Genomic DNA, 17,333 nt, shown 5'->3' with positions numbered 1-17,333 from the left:
TAAGGAAATATGAACTGTTGCAGCTCTAATACAAAACAGGCTAATATTTTGATTTAAGTCAACACTAAACATACCCACGTACCCGGGGAATGTTTCACTCAAACGTTGTCAACCAATCCAATTAACTGCTGTTAGAAACATAACAATTAACATGAATACTAGAGAAAATCTGGAAGGGTAAAGTGATCGCTGCTACATAGAATATTTAAAAATGGTTTAAGACTATCTTATTACACTAAATGCAAAAGAACGCACTTGTGAGTTTCTCACTTTGTTCAACTATAAATCCTCAGTTTGATAAGCAGCATTTTTGTATTAACTCAATTGTATAAAATACCTTCAAGCTTGTGCTCATTAAATATATATGTATATATAAAACATACAAAAAGTACAAGATAGTCACATTAAGAAACTATTACAGTTTTCCTTTTTTATTCTTGTCAAGGGTCAAATTTCTGTTCACCAATTCTCAATGCGACTTTAGTTCCAGAATTCGGTATAGTGCACAGAATTCAACTACCTGTGCAGTCTGTTTTAAAAAAAAAAACCACACACACACCACAGGACAAAAATGGTCTTCTTAAATCAAATTCTATTTGTGAATTCAGCAAAATAATTTCTATAAAATAAAACAGCAAATATTTAAATAGTATAGGGTGGGCTGTATCTGTTTTGCAGGGGTATTTGGTTTTTCGACAGATTCCAAAATAATTACACACATTCAAGTTACCAATTTTAATTTAAATACAGTATTTACTGATGTCTTCCTTGAAGTCCTTAAACAAATGTTTACTCTGGAATAGAGATACCTCAGTTTTGTATTTGACTAACCAGTAGTTTGTTTGTTTTTTTAATAATCAATCTCTGCTTCTAAGGTTTCGATTTCTCTTATCATGGACAAAGAGCTAAGATTCAATTCTTGTTTTCAAGTAGAATTGTGAACGAGCAGAAAACCAGCAAGTTAACTTGGTGCAGTGGCACTCACAAGTATTGTGTGATTTTGTTGACTTCCACTTCACTGCAATGCAGTAGAAAGGAAAGTGTTAGAAGTTTATCAAATAAGCTCTACCAAAGAAACAAAACAAGCACACCAAATACAGTCTATTATGCTCCAGGCATCCTGGCATAGCAAAAATTTGCATATTTGTTTTAAATCTTTTAATTTCCTATTACTGAAAACTAAGTGTTCTTTTATCCCACCCAGAGACAAAACTGTCAAACATCAGATGTGAGGAACATATGTGCAACTGAAAACCACCTGTTTGTCACATTGCCCAACCCTCCCCTCCATGTTTTATATTCTAGGTGGCAGAAGAATAGGCTCTGAACAACACAGTTGTCACTCTGGGACAACTGTAATTTTTCTTTCCTCACTGGCTACACTAACCTGGTGTGAAGCCATGCTAAATGTTACAGCTTAACTATAGCTTCAAAGTGATTAACCTAATACCAGAATGAAAAAGGCAATGAAAAAAGACCTAGAAACAATGTTACATCACCAATTTTCCACATCAACCAAATAATTAAAAGGTTACCAGTCATTACGTTGCTCATAGTAAAATTGACTCCAGTGGCAAAGAATTAACATGAAACTATTTTTCTGGTTGACATGGAGAGGCTTACTTTTTTGGGGAAAGAAGTTGATCCAACTGCCATTAGGCAGGCAACACTGGTTGTAGAGCGCAGCGGATATATCAAGAAATTAATTGTTGTAGATCTGTGAGTCTCATCAAGACAAAAAAATGTTTCTTGCTTAAGAATTAACAGTCAAACATTAATATACTATATACACCTTTGCCATTTACACATTAGCATCAGGCCATTTATTACAAAACACTATACACTTTCCACTGCAGGCAGGTTATATATTGACAGCAAATTTCTGCAGATAAGACAGTGAATAGACTCTTCACTCCATGTTGATTAGGAATAGTTTTTCTAAATATTAGCCAGACACAGAGAAAAGTTGGACTGTAAGGCCTGGGTGCACAGTCTTGATGGGGCAAGTTAATTATGTGCATTTCCACTATTCTTTCGTCTGAGGCGGTGAAACCTCTTCACTGCCTTCATAATTTTCTTGTGCTCGTTGGCCAGTTCGCTGAGGGTTGTTCATATGATGTGCTGCTGGGCCTGTATATGGTTGTCCATGCACATGGTTATTCTGGAAGAGACAAAACACATGTTAAGAATAACTTCTATATTTCCCCAAAGAAGTAGCTCAGGGAACTGGGCAAGCAATAATTTATATTTTTAAATTACAACTAGAGAGCTACTCACACTTACCGCCAACTAAAAATAGAACAGATAAATTTGCACTGAAATTGAAAGGTCAAGGTTACAGTTAATTAATTCCAACTTCATGCAAAAGCTGAAGCTTTATGTGAAGGTCCTCATAACAAATCTTCAGAAATGGAATGGTGGGGAGGAAAGTTTTAATTAGTACACAGAAACAGGAAGTGATAATTGTGAATGGCCTTTCTTCCAAAGGGACAGTATATTTCTTGTGTCAAACTTAATAAAATGACTTGAGGTGATCATCATCAAATATGTTTGTTTTAACTGTTAACACACCTAAACTGGCAGATGTAAAACATTCGTGTACCTTTGTGTAATGTGAAGTTGGGTCAACTATGAAGCTAAAATTGGACTTAAAATATAGCCATTGTGCATGTTAGCAGGTGAAAAAAGCCAGCTCTTGTGAGAAAGTGAAGACACCACACACTAACAAATAAGGGAGCTGGTGGTTATACGTGTTTCAACTTTGAGGAGATTGGGTCTATATCACTTACCAACTGCTCTGCTGAACACATCGATAAAGAAAGCAAGATGAAGGAAAATGAGCAGGAAAGGAAATTAACAGATTAAGGATATAGAATTAATTATTTAGGAAAGGAAAGGGAACAAATACTGGTTATGTATGAGTTACGAAGGTAATGCAAGATAATTACAATTTTAGCTTTCTGGAGTTAGCACTACATTTACAAAGGCATTTAACTTTTAAGAGATGTACATACATGCAACTTAAGGTCACATGGTGTTATACATGAACTATAGCATGGCAGAATCAGACTGCAATGCTGGTTCAGAAACTTCTATTAGCAGATTACTGTGTGCAAAACCTAAGTGAAATTTTAGGCATTTTACAATGTATAGGTTGTTTTCTAAAGTGGTCTTCAAAGCATCAATGGACATGTCATATTGGGGGAATTTAGTTTTTCTCTGGATGCACCTGTGAGTTGATTCAAGTTGGCTTGCTGGCTCACAGAGAAAAAAGTTAGATAATTGTTCCCATATAATAGTTGTCTGTGAGGGCATTCACAAGATACTTAAAACAAAAAACCTGCCTGCACATTACACTTTGCTGGAAGAGCCCTGAATCACATTCTATGATGTTCTTGTGAAACAGTTATCCTTGTCCTAAAAGGAAAAAAACTGGCAATATGTTTTTTAAAAGCTGAAGCAAAAAGTTCAAAGGATACCAAAATGAATTGACATGTTTTAAAGATAATTCTCTGCTTACCTGTTGATACTGGGAACCAGGTGAATGGGGATACAATGGAGCATCTTCTGGTGGAGAGGACTCATGCTCATCAGGGGCATCTGGGTCATCTGGTTCCTAAAAATGAAAATTGTCCATTAAAACAAAAAATAAAACTACTTTTCACATTTAAATTCCTTGCCCTTATTTTCGTCTGGCAATTGATTGGACCCAGAGAAATTCCTGCAGAATGTGTGGGTGGAAGCTGATTACCCTGCCGCTTCCATCACATCACTGCCCACTATCCCAGCCTCTTTTAAGGGTTTGGGCAACCCTGATATATGGTTGGCTATGACATGGAGCATAAGGGAGGAACTCCAAAATAAAAATCTGGGCAGATTCTCCCACCCAAAATGAATCAGAATACCCAGACACTTGGAAGAAGCTCCTTTTGAGAAGGAACAAGAAAGAAATTCAGCTTCTGCCAACCCCTTCTGCAGGCACCTCTCTAAATCCTATACTATGTAACAGCTATCAGAAGTAGATGCTGCTATATTAAGAACTACAGGTTTGGAGGCTGTGGACAGAGGAGTGCTCAGTCTCCCTTGCCTCTCACAGTGATAACTGGGGGCACTTGGTACAGTGGAGGACTTAACTCCTGCCTACTTATGAGTTCCGAAGTCTCACTAAGCTAGAAACAACTCTTAAATCTTATAGTGCCAGCTAGCATTTCAACTATGTAACTAACATATATTTCTATCAGGAATTTTATGAAACAAGTTGTTTGTCTTCCAAAGAATGCCAAAGCAACGTTAGTTGTAAATTCACTCCTTACCTCCTCTGGGCACAGCTCACAAGCTTTTGCAAGGGTCATTCTTGCACTGTGTGATCTCTCTAGGAAGTAGCCATTTGATGTTTCATTACTCTGGACCGGAGGAGACCAATTGTTGTATGTATATTGTGGATTGCCAGTGTATGGCCTACGTTCAAGCTCATCTCCAAGCCACTCTACTGCCCAGGTCCACTTTCTCTTCAAATCTCCATTACTCTGAAAAGATGAAAAAAAGGCCATTCAATATTTTAAAATTACCGTATTTTTCGCTCTATAACACGCACCAGACCATAACACGCACGTAGTTTTTAGAGGAGGAAAACAAGAAAAAAAAATATTCTAAATGAAACAGTGGATGTATGATTTTTGTGGTTCATGCTGTGGCCACAGACATGTGATCTGACAGTGAGTTTGGAGTAGCCCAATGCAAAAATCCTGAGAATCCATGTGGATCCATGCTTTGTAACCATGTTTTAAATGGGGAGGGAAGGAAAGCAAAAGTCCCCCCCCCCCAAGCCAGACAGGATATACGAAGTATGATTTCTTTTTTATTTACGGTATTTCTTTTTTGGCCACCTCTGTCACAGCAACCTTTGCTCTGTGCTTGCACACTTTTGGGCAATAGGGCATGTAACACACTTTTTTTTCATCTGCCAAGATGTAGAAAATCAATTTTAATGTCCCTATATAAAATGCCTAGTGAAGCAGAAGGGTATTACATCAGCCACTGTATTAAGGCTAAACGTTTGAAGAACAGCTCTCTATGGGGGGGGGGAGACTAAATTCCATTTTCAATCAATTGTTATTGTGGCAGCAATTATCAGTGTATAGCGCACAATGAGGAAAAGAACTTTAAAATATATATATAAAAAACATTCTCACGTTATACTTCTTCAAAGAAGAGTATTAGGCTTTTAATGAAGGGGAGAGGAGAGATGCTGTAATCCTCCTGGCTCAGGAGATTCTGATTTACCAGCCGCGTGTAGAAAGTATAGATTAAGATATTTGATATACAGCATATAAATCCAGAGATTTCCATGTCTCACTCTGCAATCCAACCTGCTGTTACTTACGAGCAGGGAAGCAGGGTTTCTCTTCCAAACAAGCATACTGTCTCCCTCCAGCAGTACATTGCTTGGAGAAGCTGTAATTTGGAGGGGGCCTGGGGGCAGGGCTCTCTGCTTTTGGAAAAGAAATGAGAAACCTACCATTGTAAAGCAAAAGTCCCCCACCCAAGCCAGCCCTCTCTCTCTCTCCCACTTGCATGTTTTTCGGCTGCCTGCGAGTCCCTAGAGCACGGAGAGGAGGAGGTGGTGGGCTGGAGCCTGCACGCAGTGTGACTAGGAAAGAATTAGAAGGAAGGACTCGATCCTTTCCTTAACCCTCTGCTTGCCAGGAGGGCAGGGGATTCCCTGCTCTTTGTTGAGTTTGAGCAAACGCAGCAACAGAAGCGGGTGGGCAGTAAGACCCTGAGGCAGAATGCAGCAAAGCTTCCGCCTTTCCTCTTCCCTCCGCCAGCCCGCCCCGATCTTATTTTTGCCTGATTTTTGCCTATTTTGCCCCTGCGCTCTGGCGAGTCAGCTCCAGGGACCACGCATTCGCTCAATAACACGCACAAACCTTACTTTTTAGGAGAAAAAATCTGCGTGTTATAGAGCGAAATTTACAGTACTTCTAAACACACCTCAGTCCAATGCAGCTTTTTAAACGGGGTGTATAGTTTCCCATTCATTACTCTTAATTTTTGTAAAACAAAAAACCAAAGCAAACAAAAAATACTCCAGTAAGGTCCCTGCGGTTCTATTTTGTCATGGATGCTTTAGTTGAGATACCTCCATTGCAGGGCGTTCAACTCGATAATCCCTTCCAATCCTACAATTCTGTTCTAATTTTATTTCTATGAGGGAATAGACATTTGCTCTTGGTGGTGTTTTCCCCAATTTATTTGGATAAAATATACAAGACCATGGCTTTATCTTAGTGACTCTGCAGAAAGAGTTCTGTTATAACTAAACTTGGCTCAGCCCTGTCCCTCTTTTTGTAGCATTAGAAAAATAGAGAAAGTAATTTTTTCTTGAGATAAAAGTAATTACCTGTAAAATCTGGTAGGCTACTGGACAGTTGCTGAAAAGAGCTACCATACACTTTATACACTGGTAAGCCCTTTTCTGATAATGATTCTTAGAGCGTTGAATGGTATCAAATAGCCCATCCCGGTCATCTGGAATTCCTTTAAGTGCATTGTGAATCCTAAGAGAATCCCAAACACAGCAAAAAGTCAGAATTTCACACAGACTATAAACATGCATGTAAATGTCAGCATCATAAATTAAAATGTTGCACAAGCTTAGACCCAGCAGATCCAGATAATCAGTGTCTGTACTTGCAAAACTGTGGGCGTAAGACACAATCTTAGGAGAGGCACGCCCCCTCTACTCATAACAAGATGGAATGTCTCTCTTCTAGGATCTTGCCGTATCATTACAGAGTACCAGTAGTTGTGAAGCACTGTCAGTGATATTTTTAATTTTTTTCTTCACACCCTCTTCTAAAAGGGTGACATCTAAATATGCAGAATGTGTTCATTTTCTCACTTGGTAATCACCATTATGGCCTGTACCAGATTTTTTTTAGGGCCCATGCAAAGTGAGCTCAGGTCTCCATTTCTGCCTAAGCTTTCCTGAACCCAGCTGCTGTTTCTCTACCATAAACTCCCTCCACTTCCCTGCAGAAATAAAATTAAAAATCCTTTTGAGCTATAGCCTGAATGATTTTCATAGCAGATTGATTCACACAAAATAGAACAGTCAACCAATTTAATAAGGCTCAGTGTTTATATAGCAGTTTCCCCAAGTACTCAAAACAGTTCCCCCTCATCTCAGTAGTCCTTCTTGTCTTCTTCCTGCTAAAGTATGCCGCCATGATCAACGTCCACCCAGAAACCTATGTCCCCAATCTGGAAAGATGTGTGGATCCAGAATTGGCTCCCCCAGTCACTTATGGACTCACTGTTAAGACTGTGCTCATGGAAGACAATCTTACTCGGCTACGAGTGATCGCCAAAGAAGGTACACCAGTATTATCACCCCCATGTAACAGATGGGAAGCAGAGAAGAGAATAATGCTTTATCCAGAACCACCTAGTGCATTCTCAGAGAAGATAGCTGAACCAAGGAATTAACAGTTTTAACAACTAAACTCATCTGTAAAATTTAATTTAAAGTAACAATTGCACAAAAAACTTGCTAGCTAATTTATCATATACATCATACATATCTCTCTCTCTCTCTCTCTCTCTCTCTCTATATATATATAGGTATAGGTATAGGTATACAGAGTGCATGACCATTTGGCAGTCCCCATATGCTCTGTTAACAGTCACTTTGGATATGGCTTAAGGTACTTTATTGTTTCCAGTAGGCAACTAAAATATGCTATGTCTCCATGAAGCAATCACCAAGACTTTCACACAGAAGCACCACATTATTAATGCAAAAAATGCAGAATCCAAAAACACAAGAAACCCAAGTGCTAACCTGTGAGTCTGCCAAGAGTCCTCAATTAGCAAGATTTGCAGAAGGAGATCCAAGTACGGTCGAAGTTCATATGTGTATGAATATGCAACCTTTAAAAAGTGGAATTTGAGGAAAATATTAACATGCACTTAATGATTATTTAAGTGTGTAGTACAGGAGAATTCATGCTATGAATAACTGGATGGGTACAGTATTATATTATGAATGAGCTTTCGTTTCAACGCCGCAAGCTAAGGAAATATTTCTGTTAAATTAGGCTTTATCATTGAAAGAGCATTCATTTTCTCTGGTGGTGACTTTTTTTAAAGTAACCACTACTTGTTGCAACTCTAAAGACTAAGAGGATGAAAATCAAGGGACAATGACATCTGCACATCAACCTCTTGAATAAAACACACCTTTCCTGACATTTTAATCATTTTTTACCTGCCAAAGTAGTTCACTAAGGACTGTAGATGAAAACTGAGGATTCTCCCAACAGCAGAAGCGAAGTAGTTTGATGGTCTCTTCTGAGTTACTGCAGTCTTCAATTATTTTTTTCACATAACTAGTTCGCACAAACAAGATGTCTGCCACATTCTGCTGAAGTGCCATTATAGGCTGTGATAAATTAGTATCACCATAAGGGTTGCTAAGTGGAGGATTACCTAAAAAGAAATTTGTTATATTATTTTTTATTTGAACTACAGAAACCAACAAGGTACTATTTAATGTCATCTTTTTAATTACTTCACAGAACATGTGAAGTACATTACATACATATGTGAAATGTCTCTTGTTCGATTATGAAAATCGCTATTCTATAAGTATTCACCTAGGCCAAGTCTGACAGATGCAGATTCAACTTCTGATGTAACAGTTATGATCACTGTAAAGCATCGCGGCTGGTTTTGTAAAACATGGGGTTTGGTAGTATTCCTTAGTGAAAAATCAAAGCCTGGACAATTAAACAAGGCTTTTCTAAGACTTCCCTTGGAATAGGCTTAACTTGCACTAGCAAAATATGGAATAGTTGTGTCACATCTAGACACATTTAAGAGAACCAACCTTTGCACATACAGTTCTGGTAATACAGAAAATCCTCAACTTACATGGAAGGTTACATTCCAGGGATCACAATCACGCCTAAACTAAAAATCAAGTATAGTCAAAACACATTGGGTACAATGGCAGGTGGGACTGCTGAAGTCTTTTCTCCTGGATGCCAGTCTCCTTTCTAATTTCTTTTCTTTAAAAAATGCCAAGCATGAAAAGCTTAACGAGCACAACTTAAACGTGTGTAAGTTGTGAGCTTACTGTATTTTAATGATTTGAAACTTTTCCAAATCTTTAAGTAAACACAGGCCAGCGTAACAGACAAAAGATTAGTGAGATGCCATGATGAATAATAAACTGCCACACACATTTAATCACAAATATATTCTGTTTAAATGCTCCAGAGTTAACAGTACCGTTGATAGAAGACTGCATACGTGATGACACATTGCAACAGCGGATTAACTGGGACACCACAGTATAGAGTTTGCCTAGTTCAGCATACTGGTATTTGATTGGAGGACCTGGGCCTTCATCCAGTGCCACAAGCATAAATGTGGCAGGTACATTTAGTTTTAAAAGCTGTGTTTTTTCTGCTACACCTAAAGGGAAGTTGGAAAAAGAGGAAGAATAATGAAAACATACTTAGCTACATTTAAGCTACTGAACTGAATCATATAAACAAAAAATATTCAGATAACTGTTCACATTGGGAAATCCATAAATGGGCATTTACTGTGAATACAATACTCCATGCCTTCAACAATCCAGCCAGAATCACTCAAAACCTTTCTGATTCAACAAGATTAAGAACGCATCAATTGTCTGCTGAGGAATAGCTCTGGGGAAAAACCAACCAACACTCTTTTCCCTTGCAGCTGTGGGATCACGGAAAAATTGGTAGTGGTGGGTGGCTGTCTTCCAGAGAAGACTGTCCTGCATTAAGGGATCCCCAGAGCACAGACTGAAAACCACGGATTTAAGCTATTAATAACAATTTATGCCGCACCATTAAGCATTCAATGGGCAAGAGTCAAGACTATTAAGTAAGTGCAGTGACAGAACAACATGGACAAAGCCTTTAGGGTGAAACATCACATTACCTAAGTTGGCATACATCACAAACAAGTTGAAATATTGCTGCAAATGGCGCCCGTGCTCTGACACTTCCCTTCGAAGAAGATTCAGTACTGCTCTCAGCAAATGGTCACTCAAACTTAAATTGTCATAGGCCTACAAAACAACACAAAGGTTGATATTATTTATTTATTTATTATTATTATTATTATTATTATTATTATTATTATTATTATTATTAAACATGTAAAGCTGCTTCACTACAGCCTATTAAAAGACCAGCTGAATGTAAATTCTCAAACCAGAATGAAATGCAACTTTTATTGTTTAATTATCAGAACTAATGATATCAAATTCCTGAACTATTCACTGTATCAAATTTCTGTGATTAAAATGTTTTATCCTATACTGAATAATAGAGGAATGTATCACACATTACTTAGCAGATTAAGCTGGGAGAGGCAGGGGTACTAAATATGAGACCAATTCAAACAGTAACCTTCAGGAAGGTAGTCAAGAACTTAGGAGAAAGACCAAATAAATAAATAATTCTGAAACCAGGGATGGGAAATTGTTTTGAGCCCAAGGGTTGCAACTTCCTCACCACCAAACTTCCAAGGGACTGGCTTCTCTCACCCTGCCCCTTGCTGCAAGGTATAGCTGGCTTCTCTTACAGTTCCCAATGGAACGGCTGCTTCTTGAGTGCTTGGGTGTCTAAAGATAGCCGAGCACAGGTGATTATCACCGAATACTCTTGGAGTGACAGTTTACTTGGGAATTACAGTAAAAGCGACATGTAGTGCCTCAAAGCAAGGAGCAATTAAATTTTGCAGAAGTGGTGGAGGAAGCCAGGAGGAGAAGCAGTGAGCAATGGTGTTTCCTCGCCCAAGCAGCAACACTTCTGTGGCCACAAAACGTGTTGGGGGTTTGCAGGTCACATAAAAAGCCTTTGTGGGTCAACAGTTCCCCACCCTGTGCTAAATGGAGATTATACAAAAATTCTATTATATCAATTTATATTTAGACTATATAGAATTTGACAGCTCTCTACTATTGTATTCTGATTGTAGAAAAAGCATACCTGACTAGAAGGTCCAGGTGAAGCAAAAGGTGAAGGACATGGTCCATCTTGCAATGAAAAATGTGCAATAAATACTATAAGTTTTGCAAATGCTCCCCTCACTTCAGCACTAGGGCATTCCAAAAGGTATTCGGAGAAGCGATTTGAAACATTGAAAAGGACATTGTGCGCAAACCAAAAACGTACATTCTTGCTATGACGAAGGAGAATGCACAAAGCATCATACCTGGAAAAAAATAAATTAACAGCATCACATACCCAGAAAACAGACTTGTGTATAAAGGTGGACACTTCAACTCTAGCACTGCATGTTAGTAGTAGGAGCTTTGTTAACCATGATTAATATGAACCAGGATTCCTTATTAACCCAAGTTTTAACCAAATTAAAAACAACTAGAAACAGTGGTTTTGAGGCTCAGTTTCAATGCACTGTTATTTCACATTCTGAATGATTAAATTGTACCATATAATCAGTACAATAAAACTTATGACAGTCAAATTCTTCTTAAAGGCAAATATACCAGTCACTGGCAGGACCACGGACAATTTTCTTTGTGTGAAATCCTGTGGTAAAGAGAAACCTAGCAGCAAGCTGAACACCAATCATGGTTATTTCTTCTGCTTCAGGCAATAGATGATCCTGACCTAAAGAGAAACAGAAGACAAAATGTTAAGAAATTTATTTGAAAGTGATACAACAGATTATTCCGGGTTGTTTGTCAACCTGACTCTCAATATAAATCTTAAATTATTAGAAAATTATTATATTTTATGTAAACCTCTCAGAGATTTCTTTTTATATTAAGTGGTATATAAATTTTATTTTTAAAAAAACCAGGAAAGATATTTAAGAGAATTCAGTACTCAAACTTAAGTTGTCAGCCAGCATTGCTAAACATTTTTTCTTGTGATCTATAAAACGGTTGGACTTACAGACCACAGCACTTCAGTTAGACACCAGTATCTTTTTTGTTGCATTTATCGGCCAAATACGTTTTTTAAGCAAATGTAAATAATGCTTAATACCAAGGAAACAGCAACCTTGTCTTTTCTATCACTCTTACATATTAGAAAATGCCTGAGGAATAATAGTCTCTTATCCAAATTTGTAATGTTTAAAATGATACACAAAAATATGAGAAATGTTAAAAGCTATGTACTTTCACTACCTCTTGTCAAAATATATTATAAATATCCAAACACTAACCTGGAGGAGGATTTAGATAGACACTGTTACAAGTCAGTAATTTCTTTATGAACTGGAAATATTCTAGGCTGTACTGCATTCGGTTATGCATGAACTGGACATTTTGCTTCCGTACACTTCGCTCAATGGCAGATGGCATTTTAATTTGATGGGGTTTAGTGGTCATTGTAAGTTCTGAAATATATTTTATTAGTTCATTGTCTCTGTCTACTGTGTCCATGCGTTCATAAAAGAGAATGTAAGCATTCCACCACCTCTTCTGACGTCTGTAAGACATGCGCTTCATCATATGGTCAAATACTTCTCCCATGTACTCTCCACCAAAACACTGATTTTTCATTTCTTCATCATCATCCATTTTGCATTCTGTTACGTCACCATCATCAAATTTATACCACCTGTTTTTCTCACCATCTCCACCATTTCTCTGAATTATGTAAGAGTAGTAATGTCCACCACTGGCTTGACCACTGTGCACCAATACACCAACAAGTCTGTATTTAGTACTTCCAGAATGTTCATTTTCAGACTGTTCATTCTGTATCAGCTGATTTTCAGGATTTACATCATCCCCTTCTAGTTTAGCTACTCCTGCCACTGTATAAGGTTCCATGTCCAACTCTCGCGGAAATTCAAAATAGTCATTGAACTTGATTGCACATTCCCTTTCCCAGTCATAGTCAAATCGTTTTAGTTGGATGGCAAGAACTGGGGGCAACTTTTTAATTAGCAAGCGTTTAACTGTATCAACCTAAGGAATAAAAGATTCACATGTTAATGTATTCTATCTGTGTAAATTATCAATGCCAATTACAAATGCAAGTGAAAAATATTGCCACAATTCTTTGTCAAAGTGCTATAATATACCAATATATCAATATATTATGCATTGCATATCACAGACAAATTTGATATAATACTGAAAAGATCGGTTTGCAGCTTTAACAGTCCTTCCTGAATTGTGGTTATGAAGTATGTAACTGTAACTCTCAGTTCTCCTACACAATGAAGCCATTTAAAATGTTTCAGGCCTCCAACTTGGTCCTCCAACTGTTTTGGGACTACACCTCCCATTATCCCTAGCTAACATGACCAAGTTTGGCCATGCCTGCATTAGGTCTTCCAAAATTAAATAAATAGTTGACACGTTCATATGAATTTTCAAAGTTTTTTTTATAAAAAGAGAAAAAGGAAAAAGAAAAATGCTGTATTTCAGTTACCTTCTTGTTGCATTTTTCACAATGATATGCATTTGCACCTTCCAGTAAGTCTCCCTTGACGTACTGTTCCAAAGAGTCAAGCAGGTTTTGGTGATTTCTTATATCTACATTCAGCGTTGTAAAAGATTCTTCACATTCGTACCTATTAATTGTTGGCAGATTAGGTTAAGTTATGCTGACACAGTATGAATTCAAGAAAATATTTTCATCCTGAAGCAATGTTTTGAAAACAGTACCAAAAATGTGTATTTTAAGTGTACAAAATGCTCAAGAAATCTGTTCCATAGAGGTTATAAATAGGCTTATGACATTTTTTTCTCAACTGTCTCAGAACAACTTTATCAGTCCTGAAAAATAGCAATAGACACGAGTGGATGATGACCAGCACCAAGACCTTCCTATCAGTACCCACAACTGTAATGTGTGAACAAGCCAAGCAGCAAGTCAGTCTCTGAATCTGGACTTAAACTTTGGTAGGGAGTATTGTACATCTTAATCTGAAAATGTAAAATATCATAAAGTCTAGTATTTTGAATACACTTAAGGAACATTTAGGGTGCTTCACTATTATTTAACATTTACACAGCATCAGCTTTCAAAAAAGCATTTTGAAATTTTACTCTATAGTACCGTATTTATTTTGATCATATTACAAATTCATTCTCCAGTTGCCTTTTGTAACCAAAACAGCACAATCCATGTACAATAGGGAGATATTACAGGCTCTAAAAATGACTTTAGGACAAAACTCTTTAAGGGGCGGGGGGGGGGGGACGGACGACCCGAATTAATAAGGTATAATAAGATCACAAACTATGAGCATCTTGGGGTGGCTGGTGGGTGGGTGCGAAATGAAGTATCCTGGATAAAGGCATGTCTGGCTGGCACCAGAAGAGGAGTGCTCCATATTGCAGCATTTTGTTGCAAGTCCATCTTGTCAAACCAAATGACAAATTACAAACGTTAAGTGTGGGCTCACAAAAGCATGTTGCCTTGAGTGTCAGCAGCCATAGCCATAGAGTTGCCTAGGCTTCTCTGGGGATATCAGCACGAACCAGGCTATACTCAGATATGTAACTGATATGTAACATCTGGTGATTGCCGTCTTAATTACATCAGAAAATGTGTGTCTTGCTATCATAGAGCTGACTCTGAATTTTTTTTTGAAACTTTGGTTGATAACTTTCCTCAACATGGCTCAGAACGTTACATCAGCTGTATTTAGAGTAACTTGCTAATATAAACCACTCCTAAATGGTCTCTGTACTTTTCCATAAATGGGAGACTTGTAGCATATTTTTAGTGGATGAGCATTATTACTTTGATTTTATGAAAATGAGATGATAGAGAAGAAACACTTACCTATGTGGGCAGCCTTGACAGATCTTCTGATCAGCAAAGGAGCCTCCCAAAACTTTACTTAACATTGCTGGGTGACCCAAGGCTTTTAAAGCTTCATCTAGGCTATCCACCAAGGAGTTAAAAAATTCTAAAGCATCATGCTGTTCACGTAGGTTTACAGGCTCACCCCAGAGTCTAGGATGGAAGAGATTCTCATAATAAAAGCACACAGATTTTCTAACAGCAAAATCAAGTAGCATGAAAAAATTAAAGTAGTTTTACATCACTATTATATAAATCTATCTTCATATAAGCTGAGCATTACAATTAGCTAGCAATCCTCATAAGTGCTGCACAGCTCTTAAAATATGTAAGCTAGTACTCTGGCTTACTCGGGGTGGCACTCAGCATACACAGATAGCAGACTGGCAGTGCCCATTTGGGGAACCACAAATTGAACTCCGATAAATCACTTTGCACTGCCTTCCCCTTATTGAGGTGAGGGAGGGGCAATGTGAAAAGTATTCTCAAAACTGGATGAACTCTGAAACTGGGGGGAAATGACCCGGCTCTAGTTCAGATATAAAAAGACTAAATGTTCAGCGTGGTAGAGATATGAGCCTTAAGGCCCTGGAACCATTACTGTTTACCTGGGCCTGAAACTTGGGCTCTTAGTCAAGTGCTCCAGTCACCTCCTCCACCAGTAGACCACTCTCATGAGTGGGGCTTGCTCATATAGAAATGTATAAGCCTAAGTTCCATTTCACACTGAAGACTTTTGCCTATTGTAGAGCAGGGTAAATATGGCTTGTTCTTGCCATATTTACAGCCTACGCAGAGGAACACAGGAAGCTGCCTTATACTGAGTCAGTCCACTGGTCCATCTAACATACTTGTCTACACTGACTGGCAGCAGCTCTCCAGGGTTTCAGGCTAAGGTCTCTCCCAGCTGTACCTGGAGATGCCAGGGATCAAACCTGGGGCCTGCATACAAAGCAGGTGCTCTTACCCCTCAGCTGTGGCCCTTCCACTCAGCCCATGTCTGAACTAGCCCAATATTTTCATCTATACAGTGATTTTGGGGTTTCCTGACATTGCCTTCTGCATGATTAAAAAGATACACATCACACTGTCACTTAAGGAGTATATATTAAATTCCACTGCATTTCATTAAACATATACTGTTTCTATCATAAGACTTCACATAAACACAGTTCAACGTAAGTTAATTTCCTATTTACCTGAATTGCTTCCAAAACCCTCTGGGTACATAGTACTGTAACCTAGAAGCTGCTAAGTGACCAAAGATGACCTGGAGATGTCTTAATACGCCTATGTTGTATTCTTTTCTGTCTTCTGTTTTACTTAAGCTTGGTTTATCTTCATACTGATGTGGATAGCCAAATACTTCATCCCGTGGGTCAACATTGCTCTTTTAAAAAAGTAATGTAATATAAATGGTAAGCATGAAAAAATAAATAGAAATTAATATGCCTTATGAACAAAACCTAGTAATGTCTGCTAGAGAAATAATAGTAGTAGCTCAGATTAAATGCAAGTACATACGAAACCCTATGAAGGTTCTAATCTCAACTAAAGCAGTTCAGTTCCAAAGTCCAGGCGGGCAACCTAAAGATTCTCATAAGTAAGCAACAGGATTGTTCAGCTTGCGATTTTTACAGATACGGAAACAGACATCAGTCTTTTCCAATTACTTTTTTCAGTAAGTCCAAAACACCATGACTTTGCCATGCATAGGAAGCTCCTCCTACCATTGTGAGAGGCTTTTCAAAGGACTAGAAAGCCATCTTGCACCCACTTACTTCCACCTATGTATGTGGACATCTATACTCATGTACAAAAACAAGACTCATGAGAAGCAGCCCTCATGGTTTATTTTTTTTACTCTTTTTTCAGATTAAATACAATCAAGGTGATTTATTGTCATTATACTTTTATCTCATTACCCATTATAATTGACCCTTATTACTAAATCTCATATACCGAAAAGGGGGAAATGTTACTTTAATTAATAACAACCACCAAAGAGTTACTGTTATTACTTATTGACAACAATAAGTGTCTTATGGCACTTTAAAGACTAACAAAAAGCTTCTGCCGTAATCAATATGCTAGTCTTTAAGGCATTGTAAGACTGTTTTTGCTTAAGAAAACTAGCACATCAATTCTTCAAAAATTGCTACATTTTATTGAAATTACGCTTTCTACAGCTATCAATGTAAAAGAAAATTGCAGATTAAGTAATAAAAAAGCTAAATAAAATGTACCACTAACATTATTAAAGAATAGTTCCAAAAATAAATTGAACTACTCTGAATATGACCTTACTTGGGTGTCACCCAATGGGTTGAGATCTTTGTGTTTAATTAAACAATAAAAAGCAGCATGGGACTACCAACTTTTGATTGCTTATTTATAGCAGTATCAATTGTTTTGATACTGGGCATTCTATTGTGTTGCACCAGTTTGGAATTGTTCTCCGGTTTTCACAAATAGTATCACATT

The 17,333-nt window shown here is 37.7% G+C and overlaps 1 protein-coding gene across 1 annotated transcript in view; it reads right to left on the bottom strand.

Moving 5' to 3' along the window:
* Positions 1–399: 399 nt before the first annotated feature.
* USP9X (ubiquitin specific peptidase 9 X-linked) overlaps positions 400–17,333 on the bottom strand; it is a 70,784-nt gene continuing 53,850 nt past the window's right edge. The window contains exons 32-45 of the mRNA XM_081199227.1: positions 16,049–16,239; positions 14,829–15,002; positions 13,467–13,608; positions 12,247–12,997; positions 11,561–11,684; positions 11,040–11,265; positions 9,985–10,114; positions 9,298–9,483; positions 8,273–8,493; positions 7,847–7,935; positions 6,404–6,560; positions 4,314–4,526; positions 3,521–3,616; positions 400–2,161 (exon numbers count right to left, since the gene is read on the bottom strand). Coding sequence (XP_081055353.1) covers positions 2,027–2,161; positions 3,521–3,616; positions 4,314–4,526; positions 6,404–6,560; positions 7,847–7,935; positions 8,273–8,493; positions 9,298–9,483; positions 9,985–10,114; positions 11,040–11,265; positions 11,561–11,684; positions 12,247–12,997; positions 13,467–13,608; positions 14,829–15,002; positions 16,049–16,239 — 2,835 coding nt within the window. The 3' untranslated portion in view covers positions 400–2,026. The remainder of the gene's footprint in view (positions 2,162–3,520; positions 3,617–4,313; positions 4,527–6,403; positions 6,561–7,846; positions 7,936–8,272; positions 8,494–9,297; positions 9,484–9,984; positions 10,115–11,039; positions 11,266–11,560; positions 11,685–12,246; positions 12,998–13,466; positions 13,609–14,828; positions 15,003–16,048; positions 16,240–17,333) is intronic.

Source organism: Podarcis bocagei, assembly GCF_964188305.1.
Source record: "Podarcis bocagei genome assembly, chromosome: 6".
In the NCBI taxonomy this organism is placed as follows: Eukaryota; Metazoa; Chordata; class Lepidosauria; order Squamata; family Lacertidae; genus Podarcis; species Podarcis bocagei.
Note: the sequence above shows the minus strand (reverse complement) of the source record. Positions and strands in the feature narration are given on the sequence as shown.